Source organism: Acyrthosiphon pisum, chromosome A3 (assembly GCF_005508785.2).
Source record: "Acyrthosiphon pisum isolate AL4f chromosome A3, pea_aphid_22Mar2018_4r6ur, whole genome shotgun sequence".
Classification (NCBI taxonomy): domain Eukaryota; kingdom Metazoa; phylum Arthropoda; class Insecta; order Hemiptera; family Aphididae; genus Acyrthosiphon; species Acyrthosiphon pisum.
The window spans coordinates 11,263,697-11,281,517 of record NC_042496.1 but is presented as its reverse complement, the minus strand read 5'-3'; the positions used below and the strand labels follow the sequence as shown (position 1 = coordinate 11,281,517).

Below are 17,821 nucleotides of genomic sequence, written 5' to 3'. Positions count from 1 at the left end.
ACCTAAAAACACTAAAAACCCAATTACATAGATATTAAATATAGATAGAAAGATAAATAATATAAAATAATTCAAATTAATAATGCAATAACTAAGTTTTTGAAAAATTTATTTTGATTGTTTATGTTATATGTATTTCATACAGAATACAACTTGAAAAATTACATTTTTAAAAAATGGTTTCACACGAAGCTTAACATTAAGAAGTAGCATAATATTATTAACTGTATTTAAATAAATAATTACATACCTAGACAAAAATATATAAATATGAATTAATATTATTAAACATAGTTTTTAATTTATTTACAAAGAAGGAAAATTATTAAAATTAAAATGTAATATCATTTTTAAAAATTAAAAAAGTAACATTTTTTGAAGCAAAATACTTTTTGTTGCAATAATATTAATAATATCCTCATTATCAAGATTTTATAAAATATCTTTTTCTAAAGCCATAAGCATGAAACATTCCAAATGCTCTTGTGTTAATGAATTCTTTAAAGCATTTTTTAATATTTTTAATTTTGAGAATGAACGTTCACAAGATACTTGCATAACTGACAGAGTCAAAATTAATTTGTAACATAAAAATAATCCAGGATACGCTCCGCTAAAAAAATTATAATGAAATACCTATTAACTTTTAGCAACAATTAATACAACTGCTTTCATCATGATTGTTACTACTTAATTCACATTTTTCATATTGATATTCATCACTGCTATCAGAATTGTCTTTTATTTCATTTGTTAACTCAGAATAATGTGTTTGAATACTTTTGTTTACATTTTTCCATTTAGAACGAAAATATAAGCAATATAAGAATAAGCAATATAATAACAATAATAATAATAATAATAATAATAATGTTTCTAATAACAATTTATTTATGCCTTATCGGGTAAACCACCAAACTAAATTAATTTAATTTTTTTGCATAGTGCTAAGACGCTAAGTAAAAATAAATATAAGGTCCTAAATCTTAAAAGCCCTATGGATTCAATCTTGAAAAAATTGACTACTGTATATTGGAAGGGGGCGCACCGGAAAGTCCCGGTATCCCGGTGGGCCTATCTGCCCCTGCGGGTGATGATCGGTAGGTATATTTTACAATATTACGTAGCTCCCATAGACATGTTAACTAAGTTAATATGTCTATGGTAGCTCCATCCCCAGGTCATTAGTTGGTTGAAAACTTGAAACATCGATTGCTTATTATTTGTAATAAGTCATAACTCATAATATTTATAGTTATCACCGTGATTCGTCTTCACTCTTTCGTACTCGTATTTCTCCTGTGTGTCCGTGTAGTGTATTAAAGTGTATTACTATTATACGGTCGGTGTCTTTTGTAATATTGACTAGTTTGTCTATTTTTCATTTTCACAATTAGGTACCATGTCTAATAAAAGGAGAGTAAGTAAATATAAGTAAGATCACTAATATCGTTACAGAAAATCAAGTTGTGGACTTAGTGGTAATATTTTTACTGTGGCTGTTCATCGTGGGGTTATAAATATAACAACCAACGAAGTACTGGACGAATTGGCAAAAAAAAAAAACAAACAATAGATTTACTAATATAATAAAATATTGTCAATACTATAATATATTTATAAAGTCTGTATATCTAAATTATAAATAAAGTTTGTATTTACCATAATTTTATAAATTGATATTAGACATAACCATAAATTATATTTTTAATGATAAAATAATGTATGTTAAAAAATCAGCCATATCCCCCCCACCCCCATGACAAAATCATTTGACCGCTTCTGTACCTCTAAGAACAATTTGAAATTTCACAAAATGGGTTAAGTAGTTTTGAGTATATAGGTTACAAAGTACAAACATGATGCATTTATAACTTTCATATTTGTTTTATGATGTAATTTCTTTATTCGAGGCCATAAATGCTACGATTTGATGCATGCTTTTACCTCATCTACTCTTATAACCACAACGGCAACAATTTATACTGGGCTATCCATTTAAGTGTCTACTCAAAGGTGAAACTGAAAAGTTTCAACTTTTTTTCCTTAAGTTGATCTTACTTCGCCCAATAAGTAACTAGATTTTTTACTATGTTTTAAGTATTTTACTTTTTTTAATGAAATTATACTTATAAAACAATCAGTTTTTGCTATACGTCCCAGTCGTCGATTCAATGTTACTTTATACAATATACATTTAGAACTTCCCTCCCTAAAGCGGCATTAAGTTTATTGGCGGAAATCGGTGGGGTTTAAGCTAAGGCTTAGCCCCCTCCAAAAAAAAAAAGTCCGTCAAGTCCTTTCCCTTTTTTAGTTGTGTGGGATCGAAGCCCCGTTCATATTGATGTTAATAATGTTATAGTCCCCCCTCCGAAATTGTAATAGATTTCCGCCTATGAATAAGTTAGAAAAATTTTCAGATCTTTCTCTTTGCACTATAAGGCAGGAGGGCAGGTTTTAGTGTGACAAATGACACATAGGTATATATTATTGCTGTGCGCTTAAATAAATGTTATCATTAGTATCAGAAAAATCAAATTTAAAACCACTAATATCTTTAAATGGCTGCATCCTAGTTCAGTCCTTAATTCAAAATTGCTATACTAGTTGAGTCCTGAATTATTTAAGATACCCCACTAATTGGGTACCGAGGTTTTTCAGGTACTACTAAAGTTGGGTTACGAATTATTTTAAGTAATACTGTTGAGTATAGATAGTACCTATCTATACTCAATGGTAATACACTAGTTGTGAGCCTTATAAATGTTGTGTCTCACAAAAAAGTAACACGCATTGCGTCCCACAATATTGCAGGTTAGGTAGTAGAACTTTTATTTCGTTTTCAAGGGTTCTCCGTGATATTGCTCTGGTGATATTATTAACGAAATTTTGATTGATATTATTATTATTTTTTACTGACATTTTGATCCTTATATTTATTTTATTATATTATGATTTATGGACTATATTGATTTTGATTAGATTTAAAAGATTCAACGTTTATTTATTTTTTATTACGTTAGATAAACAAATTTTTGATTGTCCTGGATTTTTTGGAATGAAATTCGTGTACACCTTTTCTACGGGACACACCTCATGTGCTCCTTTAGTTTAGTCCCTTCTATTGTTTGGTGAGTAATGAGTACTACACTAAACTGACGTTTTACCTCCCATTTGAATATGCTTAGAACTGCCTATGATCTATTTAGACCAAGGTATGGTTAAACGAGTTTTTTACAGTTTCTTTGCCATTCAAAATATAGATTATTAGAATCTTACAATAATTCTAATCATCTAATATTCTAATTTTACATTTTATGATATAATACAATACCATGAAAAAATATTAAAAATGTAAAAAAATAAATACATATTGTCATATAATAGAGATATGAATAGAATATTGTTTAAAAAAATCACTTTTGTATTGGTACAACATTAGTTCTTAGTATCATACCTATATATATTTACATCACAATTTTGTAAAATTTTGTACTTTTATGGTTAAGGATTGAAAACTTAAAACAAGATTCCATGTAAATAGGTAAATAAATTACTTTACTCATAATAATATTATCAAATATAGGTACTTAGTAATATCATAGGCTGATTGATTGTTTTCGCTCAGAATAATTTTTCGTATACAATGATCATTGAATTCAAATTAACACAATCCATTACAGTGAGTAGTGACCCACTTGTTACTTACTGTACAGCGGATTGACACCCACTTGCCCTGCACCTTTTTTTTTTTTTAATGAAAATCAACCATTTCAACGATTTCAAAATTAAAAATTATGGCATCCAAACAAATTGGGCCAGTTGTTGACAAAATTCCATAACTAAAAATGAGCACCACCATTCTCAGCGTCTCTTACTTTCCGTCAAACTCTTTTTCGCTTAAGGTAGAAAAACTTATTATTACATACATCATTACATTTTTACATACATTACTTACATAACATATTATGCTACCTATTTTCAAATGTTAGCTATTAAAAGCAAAATTTTTATGAATTTCTAACTGAAAAATAATTTGCAAATTTTCGAGATTTTGATGAATTTTAACTTTAAATGTATATAAAAAATAATTGTACCTACCTGTAAAATAATGTATCTTTAATATTTTTGAATTGCTATTAAGAAAACTTGTGAGGAACAGGGGCGGACTGGGAGGTAAACAGCCCAGTATTCTATAAAACTAAACGACCCAAACCCCTATTTATAACAGCTTCTTTATGAATACCTACTTTTCGGGTATAAATTATAAATAGACAATAGCCAATAGCTTATAAATTGTAAATTGTATAAGAATCATAAATGTATAATCTTTTTGATATTATTGATGTTTGTTTAATAATGTTTTTATCATTTATTTCATTGTCACAATTCATACTCTTATTAAACCAAAATCATCTTCATCAGTTTCAGAATCATCGCGTTATTATAGTCATTACTTTTAATATAAACTTTACCTATATAAATGTTATCTGTTCTCTTTTTCAACAAATCTACAATATTTTCATATATATTTGCCAATGGTTCAATAATTGTAGTTTAGCAATAACTTTCTGGCGAAGGATGTATCAACCAAATCAGATAAAGGGTTTAAACATTTTTCTGGATAAAACCGATTTTTAAAATTGTTGCTTAAGGAATTATAATACACTATAGGTATAACATACCTAATATGCGCATACAAATATGATTATAAAATTACGATTCAACTATGAACTTATTGTAGCATTGTACCAACCAATAGCAGTGTTTTTTAAACTGTTTTATATTTAAAAATAAATTTAAATAAACTTATTAGCAATATCGTCAAATATTCAAAATTTCAAATGCCCCGGCGTCCCGCCCACACATATAAACCGGGTACACTAGCACACCTGGCCAGTCCGCCCCTGGTGAGGAAGCTTGCAATCAATTTTAAGTTTTTTTATCTAATGAAAACCTAGTCAACTTTATCGACAGTAATTTAAAATTGGAAATTTTCTCATGGATATAAATAGCTCAAAAAGATTCACAATATTTTGAAAATTTTGCAATGCAAATTCAATTATTTGGTGAAAATGTCAAGTATCTTTGGATTTTCGTTTTTGAATTACAACAAAAAATCAAAAATCGATTAGGTATTAAGAATTATTAATTTACCGGTAAATATCTAACAACGAAAAAATGTTTAATTCAAACGCTCATTAAGAATTAATATTATCTTCCGTAAACGTTTTGACTGTTTGTTAAATATAAAATAACTTGTGTGTGGGGTCTTCTATTGAATCTTAGCTAAGAAAAGAAAAATGTTTGTAAGTTGAATTTACAAATGTTTGCGATTATGATGAATTTTGTCAAAATTCTAACATCAGATAATCATAAAAATTTACTGTGGATTTATGGCCAACTTTTTTTTAAATTACGTTATTAATAACTTATGTGGAACCCCTTGTATTATATTTCTAAGTTTTTTGATAGAGTTATTTGTCGACAATAATTAAATAAAAACTTTTAAGACAATCGAAAATCTCTCAAGATAGCTATAAAATGAATAACTCAAAAACAATCAAAATATTTTTAAAATGTCATCTCGTACCTATGTAAACTTGTCATATTACAGTTGGTAAAATATTAAAGTATCTACAGTTATCACTATTACTAATAACTTATTAGTTTTAAAGGTATCAACCAAAATAAAATCGATTTTTCCAAAATCTGATTTTGCGTCAAAATTTCCATTTTTCCTGTATATTTTTGTTTTTCCCGTCGCTTTCGAAAACTACTGGGAATTTTCAACTTTGACCTCTCAAAAGTATCAATTAGTTTCCGTTGTCTATCAGGTTATCGATTATTGGAGCATTTGTACTAGGTACCACAAAAGTTGATGTGACACACATAAAAAGTAGCATGCTACTCGATATTTTACCTCCACAACTCTACAAGGAAAGTCTAAGAATCCTAAATATATTTTTGTTATTAAGGGGATTCGACACCGTGATTTTCTGTTTTTGTCTAACACATGCGTGACATAGTATTTTAGACATGTTTTTTGCCAAACATACCAATCGATCCAATGAAGCGATAAGAATTTTAAAAACAGATTTAAATTAGTTGTCAAGTCTACTTGAAATCGACTTTCCAACATTTTTGATTTTTTCGATTCTAACTTCTCCTATAATTTAACAATTTTCAAATACTCTTTTATATTCTGAGTGAAACGATGAATATATTGATTTTACAATAATGTGTATTTTTTATTTTTTTTTTTGTGTCTGTCATTACCGTATAGGACAGTAAAAGTACTTGGATTTTCTTCAACAGTACCTTTTCTAATAGGAAAGTAAATCTAGTTGGTACTTTGGGGGGTCAAAAGTAATTTCCCAATAGTTTTCAAAAGCGCCGTGAAAAACAAAAGAAAATTTAAGGAAAAACGGGAATTTTTACGCAAAATCTGTTTTCGAGACAAATGACTGTAGGTACATAAAATTTTGACTGAATGTTTATGTTAGCATTTTCTATACACCATAACATTTTCAAAATATTTTGATGTATTTTGAGCTCTTTACGGACATTTTTATTTTCCATTTTTTTTTAGTTTTTTTTCTAAAAATATCAATAAAATTTTATTTGTTGGATAAAAAAGCTTGAAAATTTAATAGAAGGCACAGCAAAAATATATACCTATGTGTCATTTGTCACACTAAAACCTGCCCTCCTGCCTTATAGTGCAAAGAGAAAGATCTGAAAATTTTTCTAACTTATTCATAGGCGGAAATCTATTACAATTTCGGAGGGGGGACTATAACATTATTAACATCAATATGAACGGGGCTTCGATCCCACACAACTAAAAAAGGGAAAGGACTTGACGGACTTTTTTTTTTTTGGAGCCTTAGCTTAAACCCCACCGATTTCCGCCAATAAACTTAATGCCGCTTTAGGGAGGGAAGTTCTAAATGTATATTGTATAAAGTAACATTGAATCGACGACTGGGACGTATAGCAAAAACTGATTGTTTTATAAGTATAATTCCATTAAAAAAAGTAAAATACTTAAAACATAGTAAAAAATCTAGTTACTTATTGCGAAGTAAGATCAACTTAAGGAAAAAAAGTTGAAACTTTTCAGTTTCACCTTTGAGTAGACACTTAAATGGATAGCCCAGTATAAATTGTTGCCGTTGTGGTTATAAGAGTAGATGAGGTAAAAGCATGCATCAAATCGTAGCATTTATGGCCTCGAATAAAGAAATTACATCATAAAACAAATATGAAAGTTATAAATGCATCATGTTTGTACTTTGTAACCTATATACTCAAAACTACTTAACCCATTTTGTGAATATTTCAAATTGTTCTTAGAGGTACAGAAGCGGTCAAATGATTTTGTCATGGGGGTGGGGGGGATATGGCTGATTTTTTAACATACATTATTTTATCATTAAAAATATAATTTATGGTTATGTCTAATATCAATTTATAAAATTATGGTAAATACAAACTTTATTTATAATTTAGATATACAGACTTTATAAATATATTATAGTATTGACAATATTTTTATTATATTAGTAAATCTATTGTTTGTTTTTTTTTTTGCCAATTCGTCCAGTACTTCGTTGGTTGTTATATTTATAACCCCACGATGAACAGCCATAGTAAAAATATTACCACTAAGTCCACAACTTGATTTTCTGTAACGATATTAGTGATCTTACTTATATTTACTTACTCTCCTTTTATTAGACATGGTACCTAATTGTAAAAATGAAAAATAGACAAACTAGTCAATATTACAAAAGACACCGACCATATAATAGTAATACACTACACGGACACACAGGAGAAATACGAGTACGAAAGAGTGAAGACGAATCACGGTGATAACTATAAATATTATGAGTTATGACTTATTACAAATAATAAGCAATCGATGTTTCAAGTTTTCAACCAACTAATGACCTGGGGATGGAGCTACGTAATATTGTAAAATATACCTACCGATCATCACCCGCAGGGGCAGATAGGCCCACCGGGATACCGGGACTTTCCGGTGCGCCCCCATATTATGGGCGCCCCCTTCCAATATACAGTAGTCAATTTTTTCAAGATTGAATCCATAGGGCTTTTAAGATTTAGGACCTCATATTTATTTTTACTTAGCGTCTTAGCACTATGCAAAAAAATTAAATTAATTTAGTTTGGTGGTTTACCCGATAAGGCATAAATAAATTGTTATTAGAAACATTATTATTATTGTTATTATATTGCTTATATTTTCGTTCTAAATGGAAAAATGTAAACAAAAGTATTCAAACACATTATTCTGAGTTAACAAATGAAATAAAAGACAATTCTGATAGCAGTGATGAATATCAATATGAAAAATGTGAATTAAGTAGTAACAATCATGATGAAAGCAGTTGTATTAATTGTTGCTAAAAGTTAATAGGTATTTCATTATAATTTTTTTAGCGGAGCGTATCCTGGATTATTTTTATGTTACAAATTAATTTTGACTCTGTCAGTTATGCAAGTATCTTGTGAACGTCCATTCTCAAAATTAAAAATATTAAAAAATGCTTTAAAGAATTCATTAACACAAGAGCATTTGGAATGTTTCATGCTTATGGCCTTAGAAAAAGATATTTTATCAAATCTTGATAATGAGGATATTATTAATATTATTGCAACAAAAAGTATTTTGCTTCAAAAAATGTTACTTTTTTAATTTTTAAAAATGATATTACATTTTAATTTTAATAATTTTCCTTCTTTGTAAATAAATTAAAAACTATGTTTAATAATATTAATTCATATTTATATATTTTTGTCTAGGTATGTAATTATTTATTTAAATACAGTTAATAATATTATGCTACTTCTTAATGTTAAGCTTCGTGTGAAACCATTTTTTAAAAATGTAATTTTTCAAGTTGTATTCTGTATGAAATACATATAACATAAACAATCAAAATAAATTTTTCAAAAACTTAGTTATTGCATTATTAATTTGAATTATTTTATATTATTTATCTTTCATCTATATTTAATATCTATGTAATTAGGTTTTTAGTGTTTTTAGGTTTCATTAGAAAAAGAGATTTTGGTGTCCCTGACTGTAGGTATACCATTTGTAGAATAATTTATGCCACCCCATTAATATTTTCCCGGTAAATTTATTTTTGCCTATCCGCCTCTGATCGCCCGTATGGGCCAATGTTCTAGGAACAACACTTTTCTAAACTGGTTGTTATTGAGAATTCTCGATCATCGAGTGGGATAATTCCCATACTATATTTTGTGTAAACAACTAAATAGATATCAATAATAATAATAAAATCCTAGTTCCTAGATATGAGTCTAGATGATAATGATATGGTCATGTAATATAAACACGTATAAACATATCCTGAAATTCTGTCAAAATTTACAATAGATGATAATTTGTGTTTAGAAAAAAAAATAGAACAAAATTTAATGCATTATAAAATATACTTAATTATAAATTGTTATAAATATTGAAAAAAAAATCATGGGGGAACATCCGAACATGTGGTTTTTATTACACCAATACAATTCCTATTAAAGTCGGATATAATTTCGAAGAATATACAGATGACGAACAAAGCTATTTTAGAATATAAAAATATATTTAATTTTGCAAAAATAGACTAAAATTAATATAATAATATAACTACAATGACCTAAAAAATAAAAACCTGACTGTTTATTATGGTCATACAGCATGTAGCATGGCAACATGACCATAGTCACTTTTACTCTTTTATTGGTTAACATGATGTGTGATTTTTTTTTAAATTATTATGTAGGTATCTGAATTCTGAAGATACTTTTTGTATTAAAAAAAATATTAGATCTTCGATTTCGAGAAAAATTTGATCTACCTATGTAGTTTGTAATTTCGATAGGAAGTCTAAAGAAAAAATGTTTTTTTAAAATCATTATTTTTGTTGTATTTATTATTCGTTTTTGAATTACAATAAAATATCAATAATCGATTGATGAAAATTTCGTGAATCACCAATCTCGTAATACATTTTAATTCAAACGTTCATAAAAAATTAATATTACTTTCCGGTAAATTTATTTTTGTTAAGATTGGAAAAACTTACGAAGAATGTTCTATTATTTTTTCAAATATTAGGTATGAAAACAAACATTTTTATGAATTTCTTATTGAAAAATAATTTGCAACATTTTACAATTTTGATGAATTTCATCAAAATTCTAACTTCAGGTATCATAAAAAATTATCGTTATTTACGCTTAACTTATTATTTTAATTACACTATTGACATCTTATGAGTTACTTTTTATTATATTATCTAATTCTTTGATCGAGCGAAAAATTATTAATCAACAATAGGTATTGAAGGTAATAGGAAAGACTTAAAAAAATCGAAAATTTCTTATAAATAGCTTCAAGAGTCCAAATATTTTGAAAATGTCTGATTTGATGTGTATTTATATTTATACTGGGAATTTCTTACTTTTGACCCTCAAAGTATCAATTAGATCCACTTTCCTATCAGAAAAGATGGCGAAGTATAAAATTGGAGCATTTTTATATTTTACTGCCCCAAAAAGTGACGACAGCGGACAGACAGAAAAAACAGGTGTGGTGATCGTGTGACATAAACGTAGCACGCTACTCGATATTTTCCACTCGCAGAAAATTTATGTACCATAAATATGTATTAGTAATCATTAAATGTATATAATATACATAAAGCGAATTAGGTAATTTTTACATCTTACTCTTACTTTTATGGTGATAAACAACGCGTTACGTAAGGTCGGTTAGAAGATAAAAATATATATATACCCATGACCCAGTCCAAAACATTGTTGACACATTGTATATCAATACGATCTGCTCAGAATCTAAAATTTGATTGATAATATCAGCAATCGAATTAAAATCACAGAGTAGACCGTATATTGGAACTGCCTTACAATTAACAGAAAAATATTCGAAATACTTATGAAAATGTATCTTACCATTAATCAACGATTTCCTTATATCACTTGCTAGTTCCCGAAAAGTTAACGCATTTTTAACGCTTTTTACATTAGTACATTACTGATGTTTGATTAGTTTATATCATGTATGACAAATGTAATGTGTATATTTTATTATTTTGAACAAACTATTGGTCTATGGCACGAAATGAAACAATCACGATAATTATAGATAATCGTAGAGCCTAGATAATATAATATAATAAATATATATATAAAGGCTTTCTAGATAATCGTAGACAACGGATACAAAAGTACTGACAAAGACCTATAAAGATTAAAGAACTAAAGAAGAATGCTGAATGCACTGTTTTTTTTTTATTATTGAAGAAAGAGATACTCACTTAAACTTACTGAATCACCGGTGATGGGGTTGATAACGGCGAAACTGTTGATTTGAACCAATTAAATGGCCGTTACACTTCTACGTCATACAAAATATGTACAGCATAGCAAAAACTGTTTTGCGCGGGAAAGAACCGAGAAAGCTACAGTCATAACCACGGTTTAAGATATATTTTATGGTATATTTTAAACCGTGGTCATAAAGAAACAACATTTGCACCACATAAAAAGGAGAACTTTGGCTATACAACCACGATTTAAGATATATCTTAAATCGTGTATGCAACGTTGTTTTTATTTTATTGATAACAATTAAATTAAAAATGTTCTTACTGTTTTAAAAACCATTATTGTTCGTGTTCTTCAAACTTGAAAAAGTTTTTTCATAATATAATTAATGATATCAAAATATCCGTTAAAAAAATATTAATCCATGGTATAAGCCACAGACATGGTATCCTTGAGATATCTTCGTCTGTGGTATAAACAAACACTTTGTTATCAATCAATAATAATCAACTATTTAAGTGCGAACTACGAAGTGCGAAAGTGCAATTAATAATAGGCGATAAAGTTATTTCTTCTCGCTAATCCTTTATAATAAATAATTATTACACACTATTAATTTATGGTTTTTCGATTGTGTGTTCACTTTTTTTCCGCAAACTTTTGGAACGAAATATTGTAAATTTCTACGACTTTAAAATTTTCTTAAAATGTTCTATTACCTAATATCAACATAATGTACTTAATTTGTTTTATATGTTTGGCTAGTTACCTGAAAGGTAAATAAGTGTCTGATATTCAATTATTTATTTAAATTATTTATATTTTATTATTTTTTCAGGTATTTTAGCAATAGTATTGTCCAGTAATGTATTTACTCCATACAGTTTAATTCGTCTTGCTCGCAGTACACAGATACACAGTTTAAAAACTGCTCCTTCTAGTTTAGGACTTGCTAATAATGTACAACTGAACAATAAATCACAAATTGTTTTGTTAACAGAAAATTCCACAGAACTCAATGACAATTTTGCTTTAAAAGAACAATATGAACTTCAGAATGAAACAGGTTTTTATTTATTTAATTTACAATTACATCAGAAAAATAGTTAATTGATACATTTATTCACAGATATACTTGACAGATCAAATGACACATATACAAATATCACATCTTTACCCGAAATTTCAAGTTATATGAATTCTCATTTTGTTTTGATATCAGGAGCTTCTCTTGCGGGCTGTGTGATTCTTCTATCATTTGGTATTTTACAAATTATATTATTAAGAAGTAAAAAAAATTAAAATCTGTAATAATTTAGTACATTGAATACTTAAACTCAATAAAAACAAAAATAGGATTTTTAGTCAAAGATTAATAATAATTTAATAGGTATGTTGTTTTTTGTGCATTTTTCTGAATTTATATTATATTATTTAAAGGTATTGTATAAATAAATTTGTACTAAGACTATAATGCTAATTTTTTTTAACTGATCATAAATTAAATTAAGTTTATTTTTCTAATAAATAATTCAATGCTTAAAATTTCTGTTAAATGTTAAACCAAATTTAAGTTTCTTTTAGTTGCCTAAGCCTTGCTATGTTGTAGGTAATAACAAATCATTCTGTATTTCTATGGTAAATTTGAAATTAAAATTATTCCTTGATTTTTAACCAACAATTTGAGCAATCTATTAATAATATCAGGCACCACTTTATTTCTTTTCTTTTTTTAAAACAGCTTCTAGTTAAAAACTATTACAGCTCAACAAGTAGGATAAGGTTTCATCTAAATATTAAAATAAAATTTGGCAATTTCCGAGCACCACTTATTCATTCTTTTTGTCTATACTATGCTCTATTAGTTTTAAGAATGACCAGTCTAACAAACGCAAACACGTTAAAACCGCACTTTTGTCCCCACTATTAACTTGGTACTGCCTCTACTCATCGTTTGCTGAAAATGATCGGCGTATGATCCTTGCCGACTTTGGCATTAGGGTGTTTGAGCCCGTGTACTTGCTCCAAAGTGTACTTGCCCCATACCGAATGAATGCGCGAAACTAGTCATGCTTATAATATGAGTGTTACAGATATTATAATATTAAATATATTTATATAATATACGATTGATTTGTGTTTTAGTGTTAATATATATTTTTTTTTAAAGTCATTTTAGGATATATAGTGTACAAAAAAAGTAGATGGAATACTCCCCAAGCACTGGATCATTGTAGCAATGCAGACTCTATTGGTTATTTAGATGACATGTTCAAAGTAAGTTAACATTAATATCTTAAAATTTCAATTTTTTATTGTAACATGGTAAAAACGTTATGTAAATTGTTAATTGATACAATTAATTAAAATTAAAAATTAAAAATATTTAATATTATAGGAAAATTCTGATGAAATGTATAGTTTGGACAACGATTCATTTTTAAATAGCCTAGAAGCCATGACAATCCAAAACTACTGGACAGAAAATGTCAAACATACTAAATTATAAATTTAGTAGAAAATTATCTTAATATGTAGTGAAGACATGTTAAGTTATTTATTGGCTTGCGGCATATCACACTTCATAATATACAATATACATACCATAAAATAATTATATTCTATGTATTCCAAACCAAATTATATCCAAGTTAACATCGTTAAGGTTATGGTCTATTCTTAAAATGTAAAGAACATATTTTTTATATTTAGTCTTTTTCCGATACTTTATTTTAGAGGTTTAATAATAACATTAATAAATATTATATTTTTTTATAGTTATATTGTATATTGTTAAAATATTGAACACAATTATGACTAAATCTAAAAAATAGGTTCTAATTAGAATTAAATTTGTTAATGTATAACCTAATATGATATTACTAAAGAATGGAGGGTTTAAAATATATTTTACTGTATACAGTGTGATGAAAAACAAAAAATGATGTGTATCATAAGGCGAAATTACTTCTAATAAGGCGAAGTTATGTACTCTCATATTTTTATATTTCATTCATATATTAGATCTAGTTTTTTTTTTTTTATGAACAAAAATACTTTAGTATATTATTCAAGTTTCATTCCTTGTTCTCCATTGAATATTATGTTATGAATGTTTCTATTTAGGTCAATTTAGTATTTTTAAATTTCTTGAATAATGTCATCTCAACTTTTATTTCAGATTTCAATTGATAGTTTATATGAAAAATGAATAACTATTTATCTTTGAATTATTTTTCTTATGAGTGATGTATGTATATTATTAATTTCTCAGTTGTTTGTCACATTTTTATACTTCAGTCTTTGTTATAGGTTGTTAATAGATGTAAGTTCCTAAGATGTTGTGATTTCTTAATTAATCTGTACTAATTAAAAATATGTATGTACTATAAATATAATTTTACTATACAAATTGTATATTATTTCATAATAAAATTATGAACTTTAAACTGTAGCAATAACGATACAAATAATGTAACCAGAAGTATTAAATTCATATAATATAAATTAAAATATGTGAATACAAAGATTTTAAAATTATTATTGTTATAGATTTAGAATAAACCTGTAACAAATTTATTTGTTCTTTACAAGTTCTAAAGTTTTTTTTTTTTTTACTAAGTATATAATAAAATGCGTCTTCTGGAGAATATGATTCAATTTCATATTGAAGTGAGAAATAGAATTTTACTACATCTTCTTCACTTTTAAGCACTGTTAAAACAATACGTTTCATCTTGTAGTGAAATGCTATAGTTTCCAAAAGGCTCATGAGATATCTTCCAAGACCTTTACCTCGCACATCTTTATCAATTTGAATTTCATATAAATACAAAACTTCAATCAAATTTTCTATATCAAATCGAAAATGCACAAAAGCTGCTATAGAGTTATTACTTGAATGCCGAACTAAAATATATCTACAATAAAATATAATTTTTTATTTGAAATATTTATGATAAGTAAAAATTACTTTAATTGTGTTTAATATACAAAAATGTAATTTACCTAGAGTCTTTGTGGAACAACTCTGCACGTTTATCTTTCCCATTCCATCCCCAAGGACACTTCTTATATGTTTCCATCATATTGTCTTTAACCATAGAAAATACCTTAGCTTTGAGGAAAGTATTCATGGCAGGTGCTTTTATAAATTGCATTGTCATATCAAGATCGTTTTTATTATATTTCATAAATGAAGAAAATGGTTTAGTTGGATCTGCTAAACCATTTACCTTTTTAGCTGCTTGAATACTCATATTTACTTTAGGATTACTACTCATCTTAGTTGTATCAATTACACTTTATACTTATAAGTTTTAACAAAATAAGTTCAAAATGAATTAATAAAACCTGAAAAAAAAAACAAAAAGAAATGTTAAATTGATAATTATTGATACTAAAAATACTAAATGCACCCAAGTAAATACTTATTTCAAAAAAGGTATGAAATACAATGAAATTAATTACTTTTTTCTTGCAATCTTATATGTATACAAAATGGATTTTTCAATAATCATTATCTTAGTAAATTTGCGTAAATGTTATGTAAAAATATTCATACTAAAATTCTGCTCCTAATTATTAAAAATATAGAGTGACATTAAAATGAAAAGCCCATAGAACCTCCATTAAAATATCATATTTATAAATGAATAATAAATTATTATATTATACACTTTATTCTAATAAAACTTTTAAAAACATTATGGTATTATACCTAACCAAAATCGAAAATTAATAACCAACATTGATAGATCTTAACCAACAGCGAACACTATCTACACTATTTATGAGTGTCAGTTATTCTAAAGTTTAAATTATTATTATAAATTATTAGAATAGTATTGTTGGGTGTTTAGATTCTAAATACCCAACAGTGTTTTCTGATTTTATACTACTGTCTTGAGATTATACTACTTACTTATTCTATTAAATAAATGAGGATTTTTATTGTTATGAATTATGATTTACAATAAAAAATAATGTAAATATTACCTTTAAATTCTTGATTGTATTAATATATGCCTAAAACGTTCATTAAATTTATTATATTATTGTATTTTATGCAATTACAATAGGCAACGTAAATATATACCACAATATGAAATGTTTAGTTTAAAGGATAAATAAAAATATATTTTTTTAAATATTGTATTCACTTTAATATAGTAATAGTAGTAACTAGTAAATAGTAATACAATTAGTTAGGTACTTAGCTATTACAATTTACAATTGAATAAAAAACGAAATTTCTCTTTATAACGACATTTGTTTGTTATTTTCTTATCAAATATCAATGTCTTTGTAATCTTTAATCTACGACCGCAACAAATGAACAAATGACTATTGGATAAAATGTTTTGTGGATAAAGTGGTTACTTGAAGAAATATATTTTGAATATTATAATGTGTAATAATTATTTAAAAGATGTTCCTTATGGAAACAAGGACATTGGAAATTGCACATTAGCTAAACTAGTGGGGTGGGGAGGGGGGCAAAAGAGTCTTCAGCGCCCCGAGTTCAAACTTCAAATGTTTTGCACCTCTTGCTATTTTTTAGGTCTAACTATAATTATTATTTGTTATACTAAATATAACCATACATTTTAGATTCTGAGTGGAACGATGAATATATTGATTTCACAATGATGTGTATTTTTATTTTTTTTATTTTTTTTTAAATTTTTTTTTAAATTGTTGTGTCTGTCATCACGGTTTGGGGCAGTAAAACTGCTTCGATATTCTTCAACAGGATCTTGTTTGATGGGAAAGTTGGTGCATTCGGGAGGTCAAAATTTGAAATTTCCAATAGTTTTCAAAAGCGCCGTGAAAAACAAAAGAAAAATTAAGGAAAAACGGGAAATTTTACGCAAAATCTGTTTTCGAGAAAATTGATTTTGGTTTTTGGTGTAACTTTAAAACGAATGACAGCAGGTACATAAAATTTTGACTGAATTTTTATATTAGCATTTTCTATACACCGTAACATTTTTCAAATATTTTGATTTATTTTGAGCTGTTTACGGACATTTTCAGTTTCCATTTTTTTTAGTTTTTTTTTTTTTTATAAATAACAATAAAAATTTATTTGTTGGTTAAAAAAGCTTGAAAATTTAATAGAAGGTTCCTATTACATTGTTTCAAAGGCAGACGAAAAAATTAAAAATCCATAGTCACAAATTTTTTTTATTAGCATTTAAAGTTCAAATATTGACAAAATATGAAAAAATCACGAAAATTACCTAATTATGTTGATTTTATAATTCGTAAAAATTTTTCTTTTTAGAACTAAGATTTTAAAATGTAATACAAGATTCCTTATAGAATAATCTACCTTTATCAAAAAAAAAATGTCTATAAGAAACTCAAATTAAATTTTTATGAGCATTTGAAATTCATATTTTTACAACATTTGATATTC

At 26.7% G+C, this 17,821-nt stretch overlaps 3 protein-coding genes across 4 annotated transcripts in view; 1 reads left to right on the top strand and 2 right to left on the bottom strand.

Moving 5' to 3' along the window:
- LOC100574833 overlaps nucleotides 1-11,622 on the bottom strand; it is a 23,412-nt gene extending 11,790 nt beyond the window's left edge. Inside the window, exon 1 of one of the 2 annotated variants that reach the window (XM_029491593.1) lies at nucleotides 11,388-11,622. The gene's annotated coding sequence lies outside the window, so the exon portion shown is untranslated. Of the gene's footprint in view, nucleotides 1-11,022; nucleotides 11,363-11,387 lie in introns of those variants that run through there. The other variant, XM_029491592.1, reaches the window with a different exon arrangement.
- A 275-nt stretch (nucleotides 11,623-11,897) lies between these two features.
- Nucleotides 11,898-14,994, top strand: LOC100160740. Its single transcript, XM_001947353.5, has 5 exons — nucleotides 11,898-12,173; nucleotides 12,236-12,463; nucleotides 12,527-12,658; nucleotides 13,568-13,674; nucleotides 13,796-14,994. Exons 1-5 carry the CDS (start codon nucleotides 12,131-12,133, stop codon nucleotides 13,904-13,906), a joined length of 621 nt encoding a protein of 206 aa, XP_001947388.1. The 5' UTR covers nucleotides 11,898-12,130; the 3' UTR covers nucleotides 13,907-14,994.
- Nucleotides 14,782-16,645, bottom strand: LOC100162771 (N-alpha-acetyltransferase 40). Its single transcript, NM_001326641.1, is given in 4 exon segments — nucleotides 14,782-14,999; nucleotides 15,001-15,317; nucleotides 15,406-15,750; nucleotides 16,396-16,645. Coding segments are annotated over 3 exon segments (618 nt in total). The 5' UTR covers nucleotides 15,681-15,750; nucleotides 16,396-16,645; the 3' UTR covers nucleotides 14,782-14,973.
- Between the last annotated feature and the right edge of the window lie 1,176 nt (nucleotides 16,646-17,821).

What these genes read in the sequence shown, in the direction of transcription:
- LOC100160740 (XM_001947353.5), top strand. Translation starts at nt 12,131, where the DNA reads ATGTACTTAATTTGTTTTATATGTTTGGCTAGTTACCTGAAAG. An exon ending in TTTGGCTAGTTACCTGAAAG is followed by an intron (nt 12,174 to 12,235) that starts GTAAATAAGTGT and finishes TTATTTTTTCAG; the next exon opens with GTATTTTAGCAATAGTATTG. An exon ending in TGTGATTCTTCTATCATTTG is followed by an intron (nt 12,659 to 13,567) that starts GTATTTTACAAA and finishes TTTTTTTTAAAG; the next exon opens with TCATTTTAGGATATATAGTG.